The sequence below is a fragment of the Dunckerocampus dactyliophorus genome, chromosome 2 (genome assembly GCF_027744805.1).
Source record: "Dunckerocampus dactyliophorus isolate RoL2022-P2 chromosome 2, RoL_Ddac_1.1, whole genome shotgun sequence".
NCBI lineage: Eukaryota > Metazoa > Chordata > Actinopteri > Syngnathiformes > Syngnathidae > Dunckerocampus > Dunckerocampus dactyliophorus.
Window position 1 is genome coordinate 36,970,220 of NC_072820.1, and position 17,503 is coordinate 36,987,722.

The 17,503-nt window shown below is 39.1% G+C and overlaps 1 protein-coding gene across 6 annotated transcripts in view; it reads left to right on the forward strand.

Annotated features, from left to right (window-relative positions):
* rhbdl1 (rhomboid, veinlet-like 1 (Drosophila)) overlaps positions 1–16,468 on the forward strand; it is an 82,238-nt gene extending 65,770 nt beyond the window's left edge. For 5 of the 6 annotated variants that reach the window (XM_054764032.1, XM_054764005.1, XM_054763991.1 and 2 more), the window contains exons 6-8: positions 5,636–5,736; positions 8,088–8,148; positions 10,022–16,468. In XM_054764032.1, coding sequence (XP_054620007.1) covers positions 5,636–5,736; positions 8,088–8,148; positions 10,022–10,293 — 434 coding nt within the window. In that variant the 3' untranslated portion in view covers positions 10,294–16,468. The other variant, XM_054764024.1, reaches the window with a different exon arrangement.
* Positions 16,469–17,503: the final 1,035 nt, after the last annotated feature.

Consider the following 17,503-nt stretch of genomic DNA (forward strand, 5'->3'; position numbering starts at 1 on the left):
CAAAAGTGAAATTCCGCAAAGTAGGATTCGGTATTAATAAATGGAATATTTTCATAGTTAGAGCATAGAAAAGCTGTTTACAACCTTCTAAAAACGTTTTTTGAACATTATTAGAGCCCTGTAAACATGAAATAACACCCCTAAGTCACCTTTATACTTGTATTACCTAATATAGTAAACAAGAGAAGCAATAATAAGACCAAATAACTCACTGTTAGCATTGGGAAAGTTCCTTGTTGTAGTACCTCAAACATAATGTGGGTCGATCTCGCATGCCATTAACTAAAAAAAATAGCCACCAGCCAATCATCCATCCTTACTATGATGCTTGTCACTTGATTAATACTTGATTGATATATTCATGCCAGTCTGACATGCATCTGCCATACATAGATGTACACTCCGACAGAACTGCTAGCTTTGTTTACATCACATTGTGCACCGCTTGTGCGCAGACTACGGTGAGACAAGAGACGACCGTCGCTTTAAACAGCAATTCTGCATACCGAGCTATAACTAGTTATAGCTAGTTAGCCTCCGATTTATTTATCCTAAACGTAAAAATGGTTTTCAAACTGAGTGAGGAAGAAGGACAAAAATAAGCAGGTAAGAACGTACCACTTTCACATGGAATAATAGGCCATAGTCAACCACAAAATACCGATCATTTATTGATTAATCACTTCTTGAAAAACTGTGATAGAGTGAGGGAGCGATATTCGAACCGCAATGTAGCGAGGGACTGCTGTATTTCTATTTTAGTTCATTTAGCCAATTTTGTGCTTGACAATGCTTCATTTATGTAACATTTACTTCAACATGCATATTTCTTTATTAATAATAGGCCATATACAACCAGGAAACAGCATGATTTCTTAATTAATATTTGTTTGAAAAACCGTGATAGAGTGAAACCGCGAAATTCAAACCACAATGTGGTGAGAGATGACTGTATTAGCGTTTAGTTTAGAAACGTCAGTAGGTATCAGTGACGGCAACAAGAACGTGTGTGATGATAAACATAGAACAGGAAGTAGAACTGAGCATTATCCATCCATCCATCCATCAATTTTATATGCCGTTCATCCTAATTAGGGTCGCGGGGGTATGCTAGAGCCTATCCCCGCTGACTTTGGGCGAGAGGCGGGGTGCACCCTGGACTGGTCGCCAACCAGTCGCAGACTGAGCATTATCAATTCCTGCAATTCCCATAAAAAGCCAGTAGGCAGCAGTATTGCTCTGCAAACGCCAGGCATCTTCAAAAGTGTGAGTAGTTTTACTTTGTCTTAGTCCAGTAGAAAATGGCGGGTCAAAATTTTACTTCATTGAGCAAATGAATTAATTTTCAATGAGAATTCATTTTCAATGAGAAAAACTTCAAACAGTATCACAAAACAGATGTTCAAACTTTTGGACTGTATAAAGATTGTTTTGACATTTCTTACATTTCAGCCTGAGTTGTGTGACGGCGACTGAGGGGCGACGCCTCAGGCTCTGTCAAAGTCTGGCCTCAGATCAGCTTACCACCACACGTCTGCGCTTTATCTTGGCGAGAGTGCAGCATACAAAGTTGTCCCATAGCTGAGGGCCTGCCGAGTGTAAAACGTTTTGCTGCTGCAAGTTTAGTTTGACAGAAAAGCTCAGCACTGAGGATTAGACTTGAGGTAGTTTAGTTGTGCAGATGACCTTTGCTCCGCACAAAGTGACGTGTTTTACTGTCTGCAGCGCGCTGGTGGATGTTGCAGACTCACAAAAAGATTTGTGGATGACGATGGAGGTGATGGCAACACTAAATCATGTGTGCATGAGATGCAGCATGTCAGCTCTGCGCTGGAATTAATCGTACACCTCCCAGCTCTGCTCCTGCAGGAGTGTGAGAGCCTTAAATCTTAAATCCTCACTAAGCGGCAGAGCTCACATGACAGGTCTGTTTAATATTCATACTGTATTGGGGAGGGCCTCACCAGAGCAGAGAGCAGTAAAAGGGAGACGATACTCCCTGTTGACCCTCTGCTCTTCTGCTCAGACACTGTTGGAGATCTCACTGCTACCTGACACCAGGTGTCTCGTTGGTAACCTCAATAAACGGAAACAATACAATAATTTTTGCTCTAAAATACTATACGTAAATAGACTTGACATCTGCCAGATTTTAATCTACTGGCGTCATTTGGTAAACTTTAAAACCAGCCATCGAAAGAGCCCTTGGATTGTCAAGTGGAGTAATATTGTCTTCTCAAAGTTTTGCTTTTATTTGTCAATATCAACTGCAAAACATGGAGTCGATCCAATGAGACCACCCAAAATAATGGTGGTGAGTGATATGATCATTTATTTTACTTGAGTTTTCTTTGTTTTACTTTTTCTCACTGAACAGGATAAGTGATAAGAATATGTATTTTATTTTGTTGTAATTACGTCTAATTTAATTTTAGTTTCGTTTAATTTTTTTGACCAGATAGCGTAATGAATTCATGTAAATAAGCTCTGTACTGTATCTGTATTGTTAGGGACGCATGTTTAGATGCAGTACCAGTCAAAAGTATAAACAATTCCTCATATAATAGCAAGTGTCCAAACAAAGTAAAATGGCAGGTATAAACAAAGGGTAAAGGTCTAACTGCATGTTTCTTTGGGTATAATAAATAACAATAGTACTACCAACGTGATAATTAGAAACCAATGTATGTTTGAATGTCTAGATGATATTCTACGTATGGAATGTTTATTAATATTTAGGTTCTGTGTAACAGCAATGATGATATAAACCCGCCCTGCTGTTGGTATGTTTAGCATTACAAAAAAATGAACAATAAGCAAAGAAGAACATGCTGTTAAACTACAAAAAAAACAAAGCCAAAATGATGCAGATAAAGTTGCCCCAATTCAATTTCTTCTTTTTCTTTGAAGAAATGAGACACCTCACCATCTCTATATACGCACTCACTTTCCTCTCGCTGCGCTGTGAAATTGTAATTTTGTTGAACTAGTCAAAAATGGGCCGCTGTGTATCCCCTTCAATCTGTAGATCAGGCATCAGCCTTCATCTGCACCCATAAATCCTGACAAAAGCAGCACCCCACAGGTGCAGGAAGGAGCGGGGGCAAGATGAATGACTCAGGAACGCTGCTCTGATTACCATCCGTCTTTCCAGCATCATTCCCGCCCGCCTCAGGCCCGTCAAGTCTTTCTTTTTAGCGCAATGTTTACTCTTTGTGCTCGCACTCTGAGTATGTGCGTTTTAGATTGACATTGCGGCTCCAACTGCAATTAAAGAGAGGCTGTTTGCTTTTGTCGGCCCTTCAATCTTCCCTTATCAGCTCATTTGCATAATTAACAATGCCAACTTGACACTGTGATTTCTCCCGCTCCCGTTTTCACTCCCTCATGTGGCTTTGTGTACGGTGACTCCGACAACTACGTACATCCATGTTTCATGATTGATCCATGATTAGTTAGTGTTAGTGACAGAGAAGAAATTATCCAATTTATTTACAACAAATATCTTTGTTCATCTCTGTGTGGAGTTTGCATGTTCTCCCCGTGCGTGCGTGGTTTTCTCCGGGTACTGCGGTTTCCTCCCACATTCCAAAAACGTGCATGTTAGGTTCATTGGAGACTCTAAATTGTCCATAGGTATGAATGTGAGTGTGAATGGTTGTTTGTCTATATGTGCCCTGCGACTGGCTGGCGACCAGTCCAGGGTGTACCCCGCCTGTCGCCCGGAGTCAGCTGGGATAGGCTCCAGCATACCCCCGAACCCTAGTGAGGACAAGCGGCATAGCTGATGGATGGATGGATGGATCTTTGTTTATCTACATCAGGGGTCACCAACGTTTTTCCTTTTGAGAGCTACTTTTACAAAATGAAAATGGCCAAGAGCTACTCATTTTTGTAACATTTATTTTCGGAGCTTATTTTAAACCCAAACAAAGCAAATATGCTTGTTTTACCAGAACATTAACAAAATGCTGGTGTCCACAACTCACATTTTGTATTTCAGAATGCATTTCTTTCTACTGTTCTTTCATTATTAACTGAAAACCTGAATTAAAAGCAGGCTTGCGGGCACCTCATGTGGTCGTGGTGGGCTACCTGGTGCCCGCGGGCACTGTATTGGTGACCCCTGATCTACAGTATCTATGCCAGAGCTGTATCGTGACAGGCAGATCAATTAAATGCTCTTCCACTCGATGGCAGAATGTACACAATTCACCTGTGTATTCACCTGATGCCATTCAAACAACAAAATAAGTCATGGCAAGCTTGATGGTTCATGTAAAACACAGGTGTTCAACTCAAGGCCCGGGAGCCAGATTCGGCTCACCATATCGTTTTATGTGGTCCGCTTATTATTTTATTTCATCGTACACATTCCATAATGCGGTGTGCATAAAGTGCTAATGCTGTAGCTCCATACCTTTATCTTTGGCCCGCTTCTCTTCTTCCTAAATTGACTTTCTCTTTTTTTGACACTTAATCGTCATCCCGCCATCCCCCCGTCACTCAAGAAGCAATCAAGGCTAACCCTCAAAAACACATATGGACCCACAATTCGCAACTTTTTATTCAACATTTTAGTAGTGAAATAACATGTTTGAGACTCTCGGTCTGCGAATATAATGAATTAAATTTAATATTAAGAATGAAATATGTTTTATTTTTGATTAACTACTATTGTAATTTTCTTTTGTTTAACCTTGTAATTAACTTGAGGGCTGAAGCCCACCAGTGAACTCACTCACCCAGGTAGTGGACGTTCTGTTTGATCACGTGAGAGCACCAATGGGGCCGCGAGTATCCCGCCTGTAGAGGGCGCCCATCTGCTACACAAATCCTGACATGAGGAGGAAATGAGCTGTGGCCACAAATACATGGGATTTTTTTCTTTCCCCCTCGCGACGCCCCCAAGAGAATGCCGCCCTGGACAATTGCCCATGTGGTCCATGGCTAGAACCACCTCTGTCCCAACTATTTCTAAGGAAAGCCGCACTCAGAAAAGTGTGCAGGGGACACTTATATTTATTTTTCACTTTTGTTTATTAAAAACAGTAAAAAAACAATCCAATGTAGGTCAGTTTAGTATATTTAAAGTAAGAACAGCCTACAGGGCAGCTTGATCAGCGGTGCCCAAAGTCCAGTTACAGTGCTTTTAATGGCCCACCAGGCAAAAAACAAAAATAAAATGGCTTAATTTAACAAGAAAACGCTAGGTATTGGAATAAAGCCATTAAAAAAAATCATCATCCAGAAGAACATTTGGTCATTGATGTTCTTTCACACCAAACGAAGACATCAACGCGTATGCACAAAAGTGACGGTTAATTCAGATACACAGGAAGTCCAACCCGTCATTGATTAACAAAGTAAGAGCTCTCACATGTAGCAAGCATAGATGTGCTTTGCATGTAAATACATTTTTGTACTATTTCATAAAAAGCCCAGAGGAAGGTGACTTGTGCTGATGGTGGATGAGTAATGATATCCACTTCTCATCTGTTTTAGTAATAATATCATACCCAATGTAGGTTTTACTCTACATTGATGCATGGTGGAGTTACAGATACGGTGGACAGTCTTGTCAAATGTGCTTTTCTTCTTCGTTTTCGGAGCTGTGTGTGTCTTCTATCCGCAGGCTCACTGACAGTGTCCATCACCGACATGCGTGCTCCAGTGGTGGGGGGCTCCGGCGGGGTCTACGCTCTCTGCTCGGCGCATCTGGCCAACGTCGTCATGGTAACTGCCAGAAAAATGGCTTTTCACGATTTCGCCAGAGATGAAATGTCCTGTGCTTCCAGTGTGTTTTCTTCCGACATCAAAGCAAAGGTTTTCAAGCTTTTAGCAACACTTCATTATGTACACCTGCACACTCTAATTATCTTTAATACATCGTAAATTCAACATTTACAACAATAATAATGCTCACGTTTGATTATTGTGGTGGTAGAATGGAGTGGTGTAGAACTTAACTTCATTATACTGAACATTTTTGACCCGCTAGTAGCTATAAGGTAACCGAAACATTAGAAACACCACCATCAATGCAACCAGCAGCCCCAGTGATAAAGATACAATAAATGTTCCAATTAATGCCTCTATTCAATGAACTGCTGAGTCTTTGAGGTGCATGGTCTAAACAAATACCTGCCCGTGTCTTTAATTAGCAGCCGGTCAGAAGACATTGGCATTAACAGCTGCGGCTGTAGGCAACCGCCTGATGTAGTTTTTATGAACCCCACAAAATGGCAGTAGCTGCATTTGAAGTGTCATGAGTGGTCGGCATGCACATCGGTTGTGCTACTCAGCTTTTTGTGTGAATCATTTTAACTACAGTAGTTGCTGCCACCGCAAGGGCCCTCCTCCACATGCCAGCAGGGATGAGCCTCAAAGTGGCCCCTGCAGCAAAGACAGGATGTGCAAGCCAACAGACAGCACTTTATTTGCTCTCTTATACTCTGTGTCTGTTTGTTGTCAAAGGGAATCCTTAAGCCACGTCTCCTTTTAGCTCACATGACTTTCCTCCTGTGCTCTTTTGTTGAAGGGAATCTTCAACCATCTGCCAGCTAGCATCATCATCATTCTCTACTCTCTGTTCAAGACCTGATGTAACTGTCAGAGAACCTCTGGAACTCAATGGTGTTCATTTTTTTGTGTGCATGCTGAGAAACGCAAACGCTAAAGTCTTTTTTATTTTTCTTCAAATTCATTTTCTTATCAGGCAATATAATTAAAGAGAACATTAGCAACATATATCATTACCGCCACTAATATTATAGTGCTAATTGTACTATTTATTTTATTACAAAATATTATATATTCTTGTATGTATAATATATTATTCTATATACTGTATATGTGTGTGTGTATATGTGTAAAATCTAAATATATATTTTATATATTCTTAATTTTTGTTCCTTATTTCTGAAATAAGGAATAAATAAAAATTACTTGTAATTATATTATAAAATATAGTAGAAATTAAATAGTTTCTAATTACAGTATAGTTAAATTAATAAAATAATGATTTTTTTTGTGTTAATGATTGTACATTAAAGTAGTAAATGACATTTTCAATATTAAATTATCTAAAGCCTTTTGTAAAAAGTCAAGCATTTAAACTTACGCTGTTTGTTTATTTATTGAATCATTTCTATTAGTCTGGGATTGATAGCAGCACCGTTTGAGTTAAAAATATGTAATAATTAATATAAATAAATATGCACCCACACAAATTGTGAGATTCACAAGAGCTATTCTTCATTCCATGCCTTACTGATAGCATTTACCGCTTCTGAAATGTTATACTTCTTGTACCAAATATGAGATAAAGGGGGGAAAAAAACAGCACTTTCCCATTTTACAACCATGAAGGAAGATCATAGCAATTTCTCAGCATCCGGTTGTTTGCATTGCAGGGATTGCACCTCTCAGCCTCCACACACAATTTCTGAGAGAATTGCACTTGCACTTCTACAGTTAAAAAATTTAAAATTCCACAAAGTTCGCGTCTTCCTGACACAAAGTTCCATGTCAGCATGTTTGATGAAAGACCTCTAACAAACACCAAGACCTCTTTCCTTGAAGATATTAATCATTTATCTGTTGCAATATTGTGACTTTAAAGGCTTCTTCCTGCGACAGGGCTTTATCTCTATTTTTATCCTGTGTTTTTAATCTTGCATGCCTCCATTCAGGCAGGAGGGAGTAGGGTGGAAAAGGTGGCCCTGGGTCTTCTTCCCACAATTCCTCACAGTCAAACACTTAGAAGTGATGTGATTGGTGCTATTATTCATCCAGAGTAGCAAAGGCGATATTCTAAGTCAGGATGCCATTGTTCTTTCCTCCCAGGAGGATCATAAGTGCGATTTATTGCCCCCTTCTCGTCTGTTTAATTAGTGTAGCTCTAATTAACAGAGTGCCCCTGGCTTGGGCCCAGTACAGCAGCCAGGTGTGCACACCATCAGGGCTCATTCCATTACTGTGTATTGTCTTTCTCTCCAGGTTAAACACGGTGAAAAATAGAATAGAGGATGTTTAGTGTAAACTCATATCAAGTCCTGAATGCTTAGTCTTGTTGTGTGTTGCAGAACTGGGCTGGGATGAAGTGTCCGTACAAGCTGCTCCGCATGATCCTGGCATTAGTTTGCAGTAAGTTACCATGCTTCTTTTTATACGCTGTTAGGATTACCCGTCCATTTTCCTCCCTTAACATACAGTTTACACTAAATGGGAAAATATTGCACTCTGGTGTTACAATCTGGGCCTTTTCAAGATAAAAATAGTGAATATGTGATTGCAACATAGACGTTTACCTTTATTTTAAAAGGTTTCATTAAAATATAGAATTGACCATTTAATAAAGAGTGGTTGATTAATAAATATATAGATAAATATTTTACCAAATATAAAATTTTATTTTTTTCCTTAGAACCAATTTGGAAAATGACAGGTTGTCTTATTTTTGGGGTCTGGTGCTTTATACTCGCAAAAAAAGCAGGTGGCGCCAAATGACTTGTTCACCAGCAAGCCAGAGCTTGTCTTCCTGTCACTCAGACACACCAGTGACTTGGAGCGATGCAGCCGTGACACAGAAGAGTTATGATGCCAGTTTGAAGATAATGGCGATTAATGAAGTAATGTTATTTCACATGATTTTTTTTCAAAAGATTATTTTTGGCCTTGTTTGATTTGTTTAAAATTTTCTTGGTTTTAAATCTCTGATGTCATGCGCGTATGCTCGACTCAACAATACTCTTTTTTTCTGTTGCTATTTTGATTAACAAGCATCATTTTAGCAAAATGCCAGCCCGGATGTGTCACCGCTCATTAGCAGGAATTAGCATGGGGGAAGTTTGCCCTGAATTCCAGAAGAGCTTTCTCAGCATGCCCTCTATTAAAGCATCTATTTGAGTCCAAACTGTAGCTATGACCAACCCAAACTATCCTTATGAATAACATTTATAACAATACATTTTACTGTCCATAGGATGGGACCCAAACACAGCTGAATTTTGCACCCAAACATATTTCATGGGCCAGTTTAGAAGTAAAACTAGTTCCAGAGTAATATCAAAATTTGCATGGTCTACATCAGGGGTGTTCAAAGTGCAGCCCAGGGGCCATTTTTGGCCCACAGCTGTTTTTTATTGTCCCTCAGCATAATCCATCAATCCATCCATCTTCTATGCCGCTTATCCTCACTAGGGTCGTGGGCATGCTGGAGCCTATCCCAGCTGACTTTGGGCGAGAGGCGGGGTACACCCTGGGCTGGTCGTCAGCCAATGGCAGGGCACATATAGACAAACAATCATTCACACTCACATTCATACCTATGGACAATTTAGAGTCGCCAATTAACCTAACATGCATGTTTTTGGAATGTGGGAGGAAACTGAAATACCCTGAGACGCACGCACGGGGAGAACATGCAAACTCCACACAGAGATGCCCAACGGAGATTCGAATCCCCCGGCATAATGCAAAAATAAAATAAATTCATCATGAATGAGAAATGCAGTGGTATCTCTTTTTTGTCATTAATTTGTCAAAAAATGTGAGACGAAAACCAAAACGTGTGAAAACTGAGGCAATTTCCCCCCCCCATAGGAAATAATGTAAATCTAATTAATCCAGACACCCAAAAAGATTAACAAAAAATAAATTGTATTGAGAATAATTATAGTTTTACATTCCGAAAACATTTTCGACGAAAACCGGGGCGTACAAAAACGGAAGTTTGATTGTTTTATTCGATATTACACTAATTTGCATTGTCATCTTTAACTAAAATATGGATGTTTTGTTCAGATAGTTTAGCAGATATTGACCTGGATTGGTTTAGCATATTTAACCTCCAAGCAGCATCCTTCAGTTTTTCTGTATGAGACTCTTGCTGGAAAAGGTTTGGACACCCCTGTTCTACATCAACAACGTTCACATTATTAGAAAAATTCAAATTAATTTCTCAAATTGCTGACTCAACCCATGCCAAACTATTTGTGACCCTGCTTCTCCTCCATAGTGAGCTCAGAGGTGGGCCGAGCCGTGTGGCTCCGCTTCTCCCCACCTCTGCCCTCCTCCGGGCCCCAGCCCAGCTTCATGGCCCACCTGTCGGGTGCTGTGGTGGGCATCAGCATGGGGCTCCTCATCTTACGCAGCTACGAGGAGAGTCTGCAAAAGCAGTGCTCCTGGTGGGTCATCGTCTTCTCCTTCATCACCTTCCTCCTCTTTGCAATCTTTTGGAATATATTCGCCTATGATCTGCTGGGCGTGCAGATCCCACCTCCTCCCTGATGAAGGACTTCAAGCAGGTTCTCCCTTTCATTTCACCCATCGGTTAGACCCCCAATGAGATGAAATAATTCACAACTCACTTGTTTTTGTACAGATACTTTGCAAAAGGAAGTTATGTCTCTTTTATTAAAGAGGGTAGCAACAAGTACAAGCGCCTCAGATTTGAGAAGCTTGTTTATCTTTTTGGACACAGCGTGCTGATACTGTCTCAACATTCAGCTGCTGTGCTTCTTTAAAAGCTTTCATTTCATGACACGTGCCTCTGGTGAAAAAAAGAAGAGCCACAAACAAAAGCACATTTAATTTCTCTTACAATTGGTAAGCGATTCAAGCATCTTCTTTTCCTTCTATCATCACAATACCTGCTTAGAATCAACACTGTGCATACAGAAAACATAGCAGCAACCATTGTGGCAAAATGTACATTTGAGATATGGTGATACGGTAACCATGGCGACAGGGGAGGAAGGACAAGAAGGCCGACGGCGCTGGTGAGGTCATCTTCATTGAGTGGAATCCACTTTTTGCAGTGTAAATTATGCCGCACACGTATACAAAGGGAGCCGAGAATAATTCATACCCTGGGCACATTTTTTTGGTTCAAGTGACTTTTTATTTATGGAATGGCTATCTTCTGGCTGCAAATGGTACAATGGAATGTGTATTTTTAATAGAAAAAAAATGAACTAGAATGTTACCAATATATGTTACACCACCACCAGTATTATCAGTGTGTCATTATAATAGACTTTGAGTATTATTTATTTTAATATATTGTTATTAAATATTTTATGTATTAAATAAGTATCTCTTTTTATTATGTTCTTGATTTTTATATAACGTGATTATTTTTTTATATTTACAATAACGATACATTATTTTACAACTACTATTATGTATTATAATTAGACTATGATTATAAAATATATATATATGGTATTAAATTATAGTTTATAGTTCCATACCATATTAATCAGTAACCATTTTAATCAGTAATATTACTTAATTAAAACATATTGGTCCTTTTTTAAGTCAAGCATTGATTGCGTATGTGTATTTAAAAAAAAAAATTATTAAGTTGTCAGTAAAAATATTTGCAATTTTAAATGCTTATTCCTATTGTGACACATTTGAGGAAAGGCTAATTTGCACCATTGCGCCTTTAATATTAGAAAATGGGTTATTCCTCGAGAAAGAGTGTGAATCATTTTGTGTATTGAAAAAAGTTTTAAAAAGAGTTCTGCACGTAAAATGTGTCCAGGGTATGAATCATTTTGAGACCAAGCAGACACACGCACACACACGCATACACTTACTTCTCTGTTTTGGCGCCAACAGACTGATCTGGGGTGCAGGTCACATGACCAGGCGTGGGCCACCATCAGGCTCTCTCAGTCAATACCTCAGCTTCTCCTTACAGACTGTGTACTTTTTTTGTAAAGGAATGTAAGTATAGATGGACAAAAAAAAAAACAAGTAAGTTGCTGTTTTTCATTTGATAGTGGACATGTGTACAGTATATTGTATGTTCATAACCAAGAGTCTATTTATTTCTGAATTTCAAACGGTGCAAAAAGAACGCTATGATTGTTGTTCCTAAATGGTTCATGAGGTTCCTCACCACCAATGACTTGATCCAATTTTAGTGCTTTACAAAATAAGCCATAGAAAGAACTGAGAAGCTGCAGATGGGTAGCAGATGGGTAGCATTGTTAGCATCATAAGTACAACTGTGACAAAACTGTGCAGCAAGTACGTGTCTGTGAAACTTTTACTATTTTTGTTTCATACATGTTGCTTACACCTGAAAGGGGATTTGTTTTGCAGACACATACACACACACACACACACACAGAGCCTCTCCTGCAGTGTCTGTGTGTATATACTGTATAACAAATTAAATGGACACAGCTTTCTCTCTGTGAGGATGGCGATTGCATTTGCTCCAATTTTCACACTTTGGATCGATAATTCATTTGAACGGCTGAACATTTTATGCTTTTGCCAATCGTCATAAATTACATTCGTTTGCAGTCACTCCTGCATGTCATAGTATCTATTTGTTAAAAGTGAAGGGCAGACTATTGAGAAAATGAGGCAAAAATCCAGCATTATGCTGGATTAATGGATGGAACCCCCTTGTGTACGCCATGAAATGTTATTGCTGAAGCTGGCGAGGATACAGTAGAGCGATGAATAATGCATACATACACTGGTAGCCTATAATGAAGATAAAGAGGATGCCTGAACGGAGGTTAATGTGCCTCTTTAACTTTAGAATCATAGGGATGTGTAAAAAGGGCTAGTTAAGTGGTTAGGGGTTTTTTTGTACTCACTCACTACTAATATCAAAATGTTGTTGTTGTCCTGGGGAGCTTGCCTTTATGGTCTGCAGGAAGGCAAAAAAGCTGGAAAAAAGGGAACACTTGAATCAGCAGGGCTCTGTTAAAAAAAAAAAAAAAAAAAAAAGCAATGCAATGTGTATGGCCTCCGTGTTCTGTATGCACTCCCTACAATTGGCTTGTTGAAACATCAGGTGGATATCCTTCAGCGGGGGTTGGATTCCGGTCTGGGGACCGGATGGGGCCTCATGTAGGTCTCATACTAATGATGATGCAGTTTGGATCATATTTACAGCAGTTACAGAGTATGTAAAAAATAAAGTGAGTACACTCCTCACATTTCAGCAACCATGTTTTACAGGATATCTTCTTAAGGGGCAATAGTACAGGAATGCAATGACATGCTGTAAAGTAGTAAGTGTAGAGCCTCTATAGCAGTATAATTCCTATGGGTTGTTCTAAAACTACTATGAAAGGCACGCTGGCATACTCGTAATGCAGATATACAGTCGTCTCTCGTTGTATCACGGCTCAAATATTGCTCCCTCCCGATATCGCGTTTTTTCAGAAAATAATAAATTAATAAATGGTCGCTGTTTCGTGGTTGATTCTGGCCTATTATTAGTCAAAAAATATTGAAAGACAAGTTATGTGTAGTATTCTGGTCACTAGGGGTCAGGGATGTTATGAAACATGACGTTAGATCACATTACCTTTCACACTGCATGGAGACCGGTCACTGAGCCGGCAGAGACAACTGAGATGCCATGGCTGTGACGGACATGCCATGGCTGAGCTTGAATGGTAATGGTAATGGTTTAAATTTATTTGAACATGCATACAAGTTACAGTGGGAAATAAAAGTTCTCCTCTCATTCAATGTGGAAGTGGTAAGTTTTGGGCTTCTTTGCCGTACTTCCCCAATCTGTTTGAAACACTTTCTTAAGTTTAAAATAGGTAAATTGGAGAGGCTAACTAGTTAGCTTGCTATGCAAGCAGCGGCCGTCTGTTATGTCCCTGCAGTGATCCCGTAGCCTGCGCAATTTGATGTAAGAAAAAGAATAACTGGAGTGTAAAAGTGACTATTGGGGTGTTATTTCATGTCTACAGGGCTATAATAATGTTAAAACTACGAATGCTCAGATCAGGGTTTTATGCTGCCGATAACGATACCGATCATCTATGAGTGAAATCGGCCGATACCGATCATATAGATTATTTGTAAATTTTTTAATTTTCTGTTGGCTATATCAGGGGTCACCAACGTTTTTTTGATGTGAGAGCTACTTTTACAAAATGAAAATGGCCAAGAGCTACTCATTTTCATAGCTTATTTCAACCCAAACAAACCAAATATGCTTGTTTTACCAGAACATTAACAAAATGCTGATATCCACAACTTACATTTTGTATTTCAGAATGCATTTCATTTAGGTGTTCTCACATTATTAACTGAAAACCTGAATGAAAAGCAGGCTTGCAGGCACCTCATGTGGTTGTGGGTGCTCCCTGGTGCCCGCGGCCACCACGTTGGTGACCCCTGGGCGATATGACATGAAAGGGGAACCATAACCCTAGGCAATCCCGGTTTCATCCAGTCCGACGAATGTAGCCACTTTTCGGGCCACGACCTCCAAGCACCCCTAGTTACTGTAAAACCCGTATTTAGAAAGTCATAAATAGGTTTTCTATGCTCTAACTATTGCATTTATTAATATTGAATCCTACTATACTATTAAATCCCTTATCGCGGTCGGGTCGGGAACCAATTAACCGCGATAAACATGGGACGACTGCATTGAAAGTTTTAAAATCAGTTTGCCCCGTATTTTGCTTGATGGCGGCCATGTTTTCCAACCAATCTTGCTCAAATTTTACAGACATGTGCTTGCCAAATTTGGCAGCAAGTTGTGTAAGCACCCTAAAGTTACACGGAGTGTTTTGTAGAGCTGTGTGAGGACTTTATACTTAAAGTTAATCCAATTTATGGGGTTCAGCACAGGCAACACAGTAAGGGTGCATGTTGTGACAAATGTTCACCCTTTTGTGTGCAGCGGTTCAGGAGTTCAGGACTCCTGCACGCTCTTGACTCTGTGGCAAACCTTCATATGGAGATTCTGTCGGCTGTTGAAAATGCAATGAAATCATCCAGAAAGGACAAGGAGCAGGAACTATTCCATTCCTTATTAGGGGTACCAGTTGTTTTTCTCATTATGGCTTCCTAACTGGTCACTGGGTTGGCTTGGAGTTTGTGATGATGGCTTGGATGTGTTCCCTTTATTTGTTTCGAGCCAACTAGTTTAGGAAGCATCGGGAAGTTAATAGAGCCCCGGGTTGTGATTGAATCCCATCCTGCGCTAGGCTGCATGATTTATCAGCCCCAGTCACATGACAACATCCCTGCTGTCAGGATGATGCATGGCTGCCGCTGAGAGGCCACAAACGCACCGCTATCCTCCTTCAATAAGTGGACCAGACAGACTGCATGATGTTCATTTAATTGAATGGCATATTTTGTTCTGGAACGCTACCATAACAATAATGAGGAGGAGGAGGAGGGGTGTCAGGAGCTGAATAATACACATCCTCCCCTTTGTCGCTTCGCTCACGTTTGTGTAAGTCAAGGTCAGCAAGACCATGCTGAACTTTGCTGATTGATGCTTTAATCCTGCTTGATTTATTCAGGCTTTAGTCTGGAACACATGCAGCATAACTGACCTTTCTAATAATGTTGAGTGCCATATTGTTTACTGCCAATCTTTCTGTGCCAATCCATCGTGCTGTTAAGATCAATGCCTTGTTATGCTAAACACCGGCGAGCTTCTTCATCATCATAACACTTATTGTGTGCCAACCAACAGCCGAGTTGCCTTTGCTTGCTACTTGGATATAAGAAATATACTCTAAAAAACGACATTAGTGGGCGCAGCATTGGGAACCCCTGCACAATCCAATACAACGATGGTATTAACCCTGTAGAGGTCCTTGAAATATCCTCACTCATTTGTCCCCAATGACAAAAAATGTCAGCCTCCCAAAAACTGCATCAACATATTTATTCTTATTTTTTCCCACTTTAAATGAGTCAATATTCTAATGCTGATTCAGCCTGAAATACACTTATCCAACATTACAGTAATTGTATTTCTGCATTTTTTTTTTAACTAATTAGCCGTTACGGCCATTATGCTTACAAATCCTCACTCATTTGTCTCTGACAAAAATGTCATCTTCCCGGAAATACCTGTACATATCATATATATTATATATTTTTTAATTTCACACTGAGTCAGTGTTTTAAACTTGCTTCTGCCTGAAATAAACACATTCCATTTTTGCCATATTTTAACCCTTTAAAGCCATTATGTTTACATAACTCTTATTTTTAAAGCCATACATTTTAAATCAATGAAATAGATTTCATTTTTAATATTTATTTGATATTTATTCGATATTTATTTTTTAAATTATAATTGTTATTTTTGGGTTGTTTATACAGTGGAAAGAAAAAAACCTCACATTTGAGGTCCTGACGACAAAAATGTCCACTTCCAAAAACTGCTAAAAAATATATATTACTATTTTTTTTCCATATTTTAAAAAAGTTAATCTTTGAAAATGACTTCAGCCTGAAATAAACGTATCAAATACAAAATATTTTGGGGGTTTTAACCCTTCAAAGGTCATCATGTTAATATGACTTTTTTGTGTTTGTTTGTGGTTTGGAGGGGTTAACCCCCCCCCCCAAAAAACTAAAATCTTAACATACACATACACACCATAATCCAACATCAATAGTGACACACACTTACCATGTCAATAGCAAGGCACCCTTGCAAAAAAACAGTAAAAGGTGAGAAATTTTGCTGCATGCTTTGAATGGGAAAAAGCAGCACCAACACCATCTGGTGGACAAATATAAAAATATAAAATAGCAAGTCAGTCGTCCAAATAGAAATGTTAACATAAATGATTGCCTTAGTGTACTGTATGTTAATATAAATATAGGATCAAAAATGGCATTTTTTGTCACTGGGATCATGTCATGCTAATTTAAAGGAAAATAGATCACAATTCTAAAATGGAACATTCAGCACAACCAAAATGACTTGAAAAGAAAAAACTGAATGGCACAAAATATCCCCAGGATCTTTTAAGGGTTTTATTAACAGCACAGTATGGTAATTATTGTGGTTGTACAACTAAACTGAGATCTGTTTCTAATATTTTAATTTGCGGAAAAAATGGCCGTTGGAGCCTGATAGATTGTGCAGAAGTACCTAATGAAAAGCATATGGTTACATGCTCCTTAGAAGTCGCTTTATTCCAGACTTACTGTGGATAAAACAGATTAACAAAAAAAAATCGACTGAATGAGTTAAAAGCAAATAAATCCCAATCGAGACTGAAGTCTGCAGTTGTAGACTTGAAATGGAGGCATGAGAATGAATGCTTAGCAAGAAAATCAGCAAATCAAAAAGAAGAGTACGGCTCCAACACTTACTTCAAAAATGGGTGGTTTGGTGCTTTGCCAAAAAAAAGGGTTTTGATTGCATTTTTACCAATCCTGTGAGCTGTGTAAGCAACTCAGGTTGTGGTGCAAATATCACCTCCATCCCCAGTATGTGTGTTGCTGCTTCCTGTCTTCTCCATACAATGGTGCCAAGCTTACAGCAAACAACGTTCAATCTCTCCAAAAGCAGAAGACACGAGGTTGTACCAACTCAGCGTTTACACAAATAAAAATAAGGTATTTTTCTCTCTGATCCACATGGAAGGATAACTCAATTTACATGCGGAAAATTTGTATCAAAGTCCTCATGAATTATTTCATTATCTATTCTATGTACTTTTTAAATGTTCTAAAA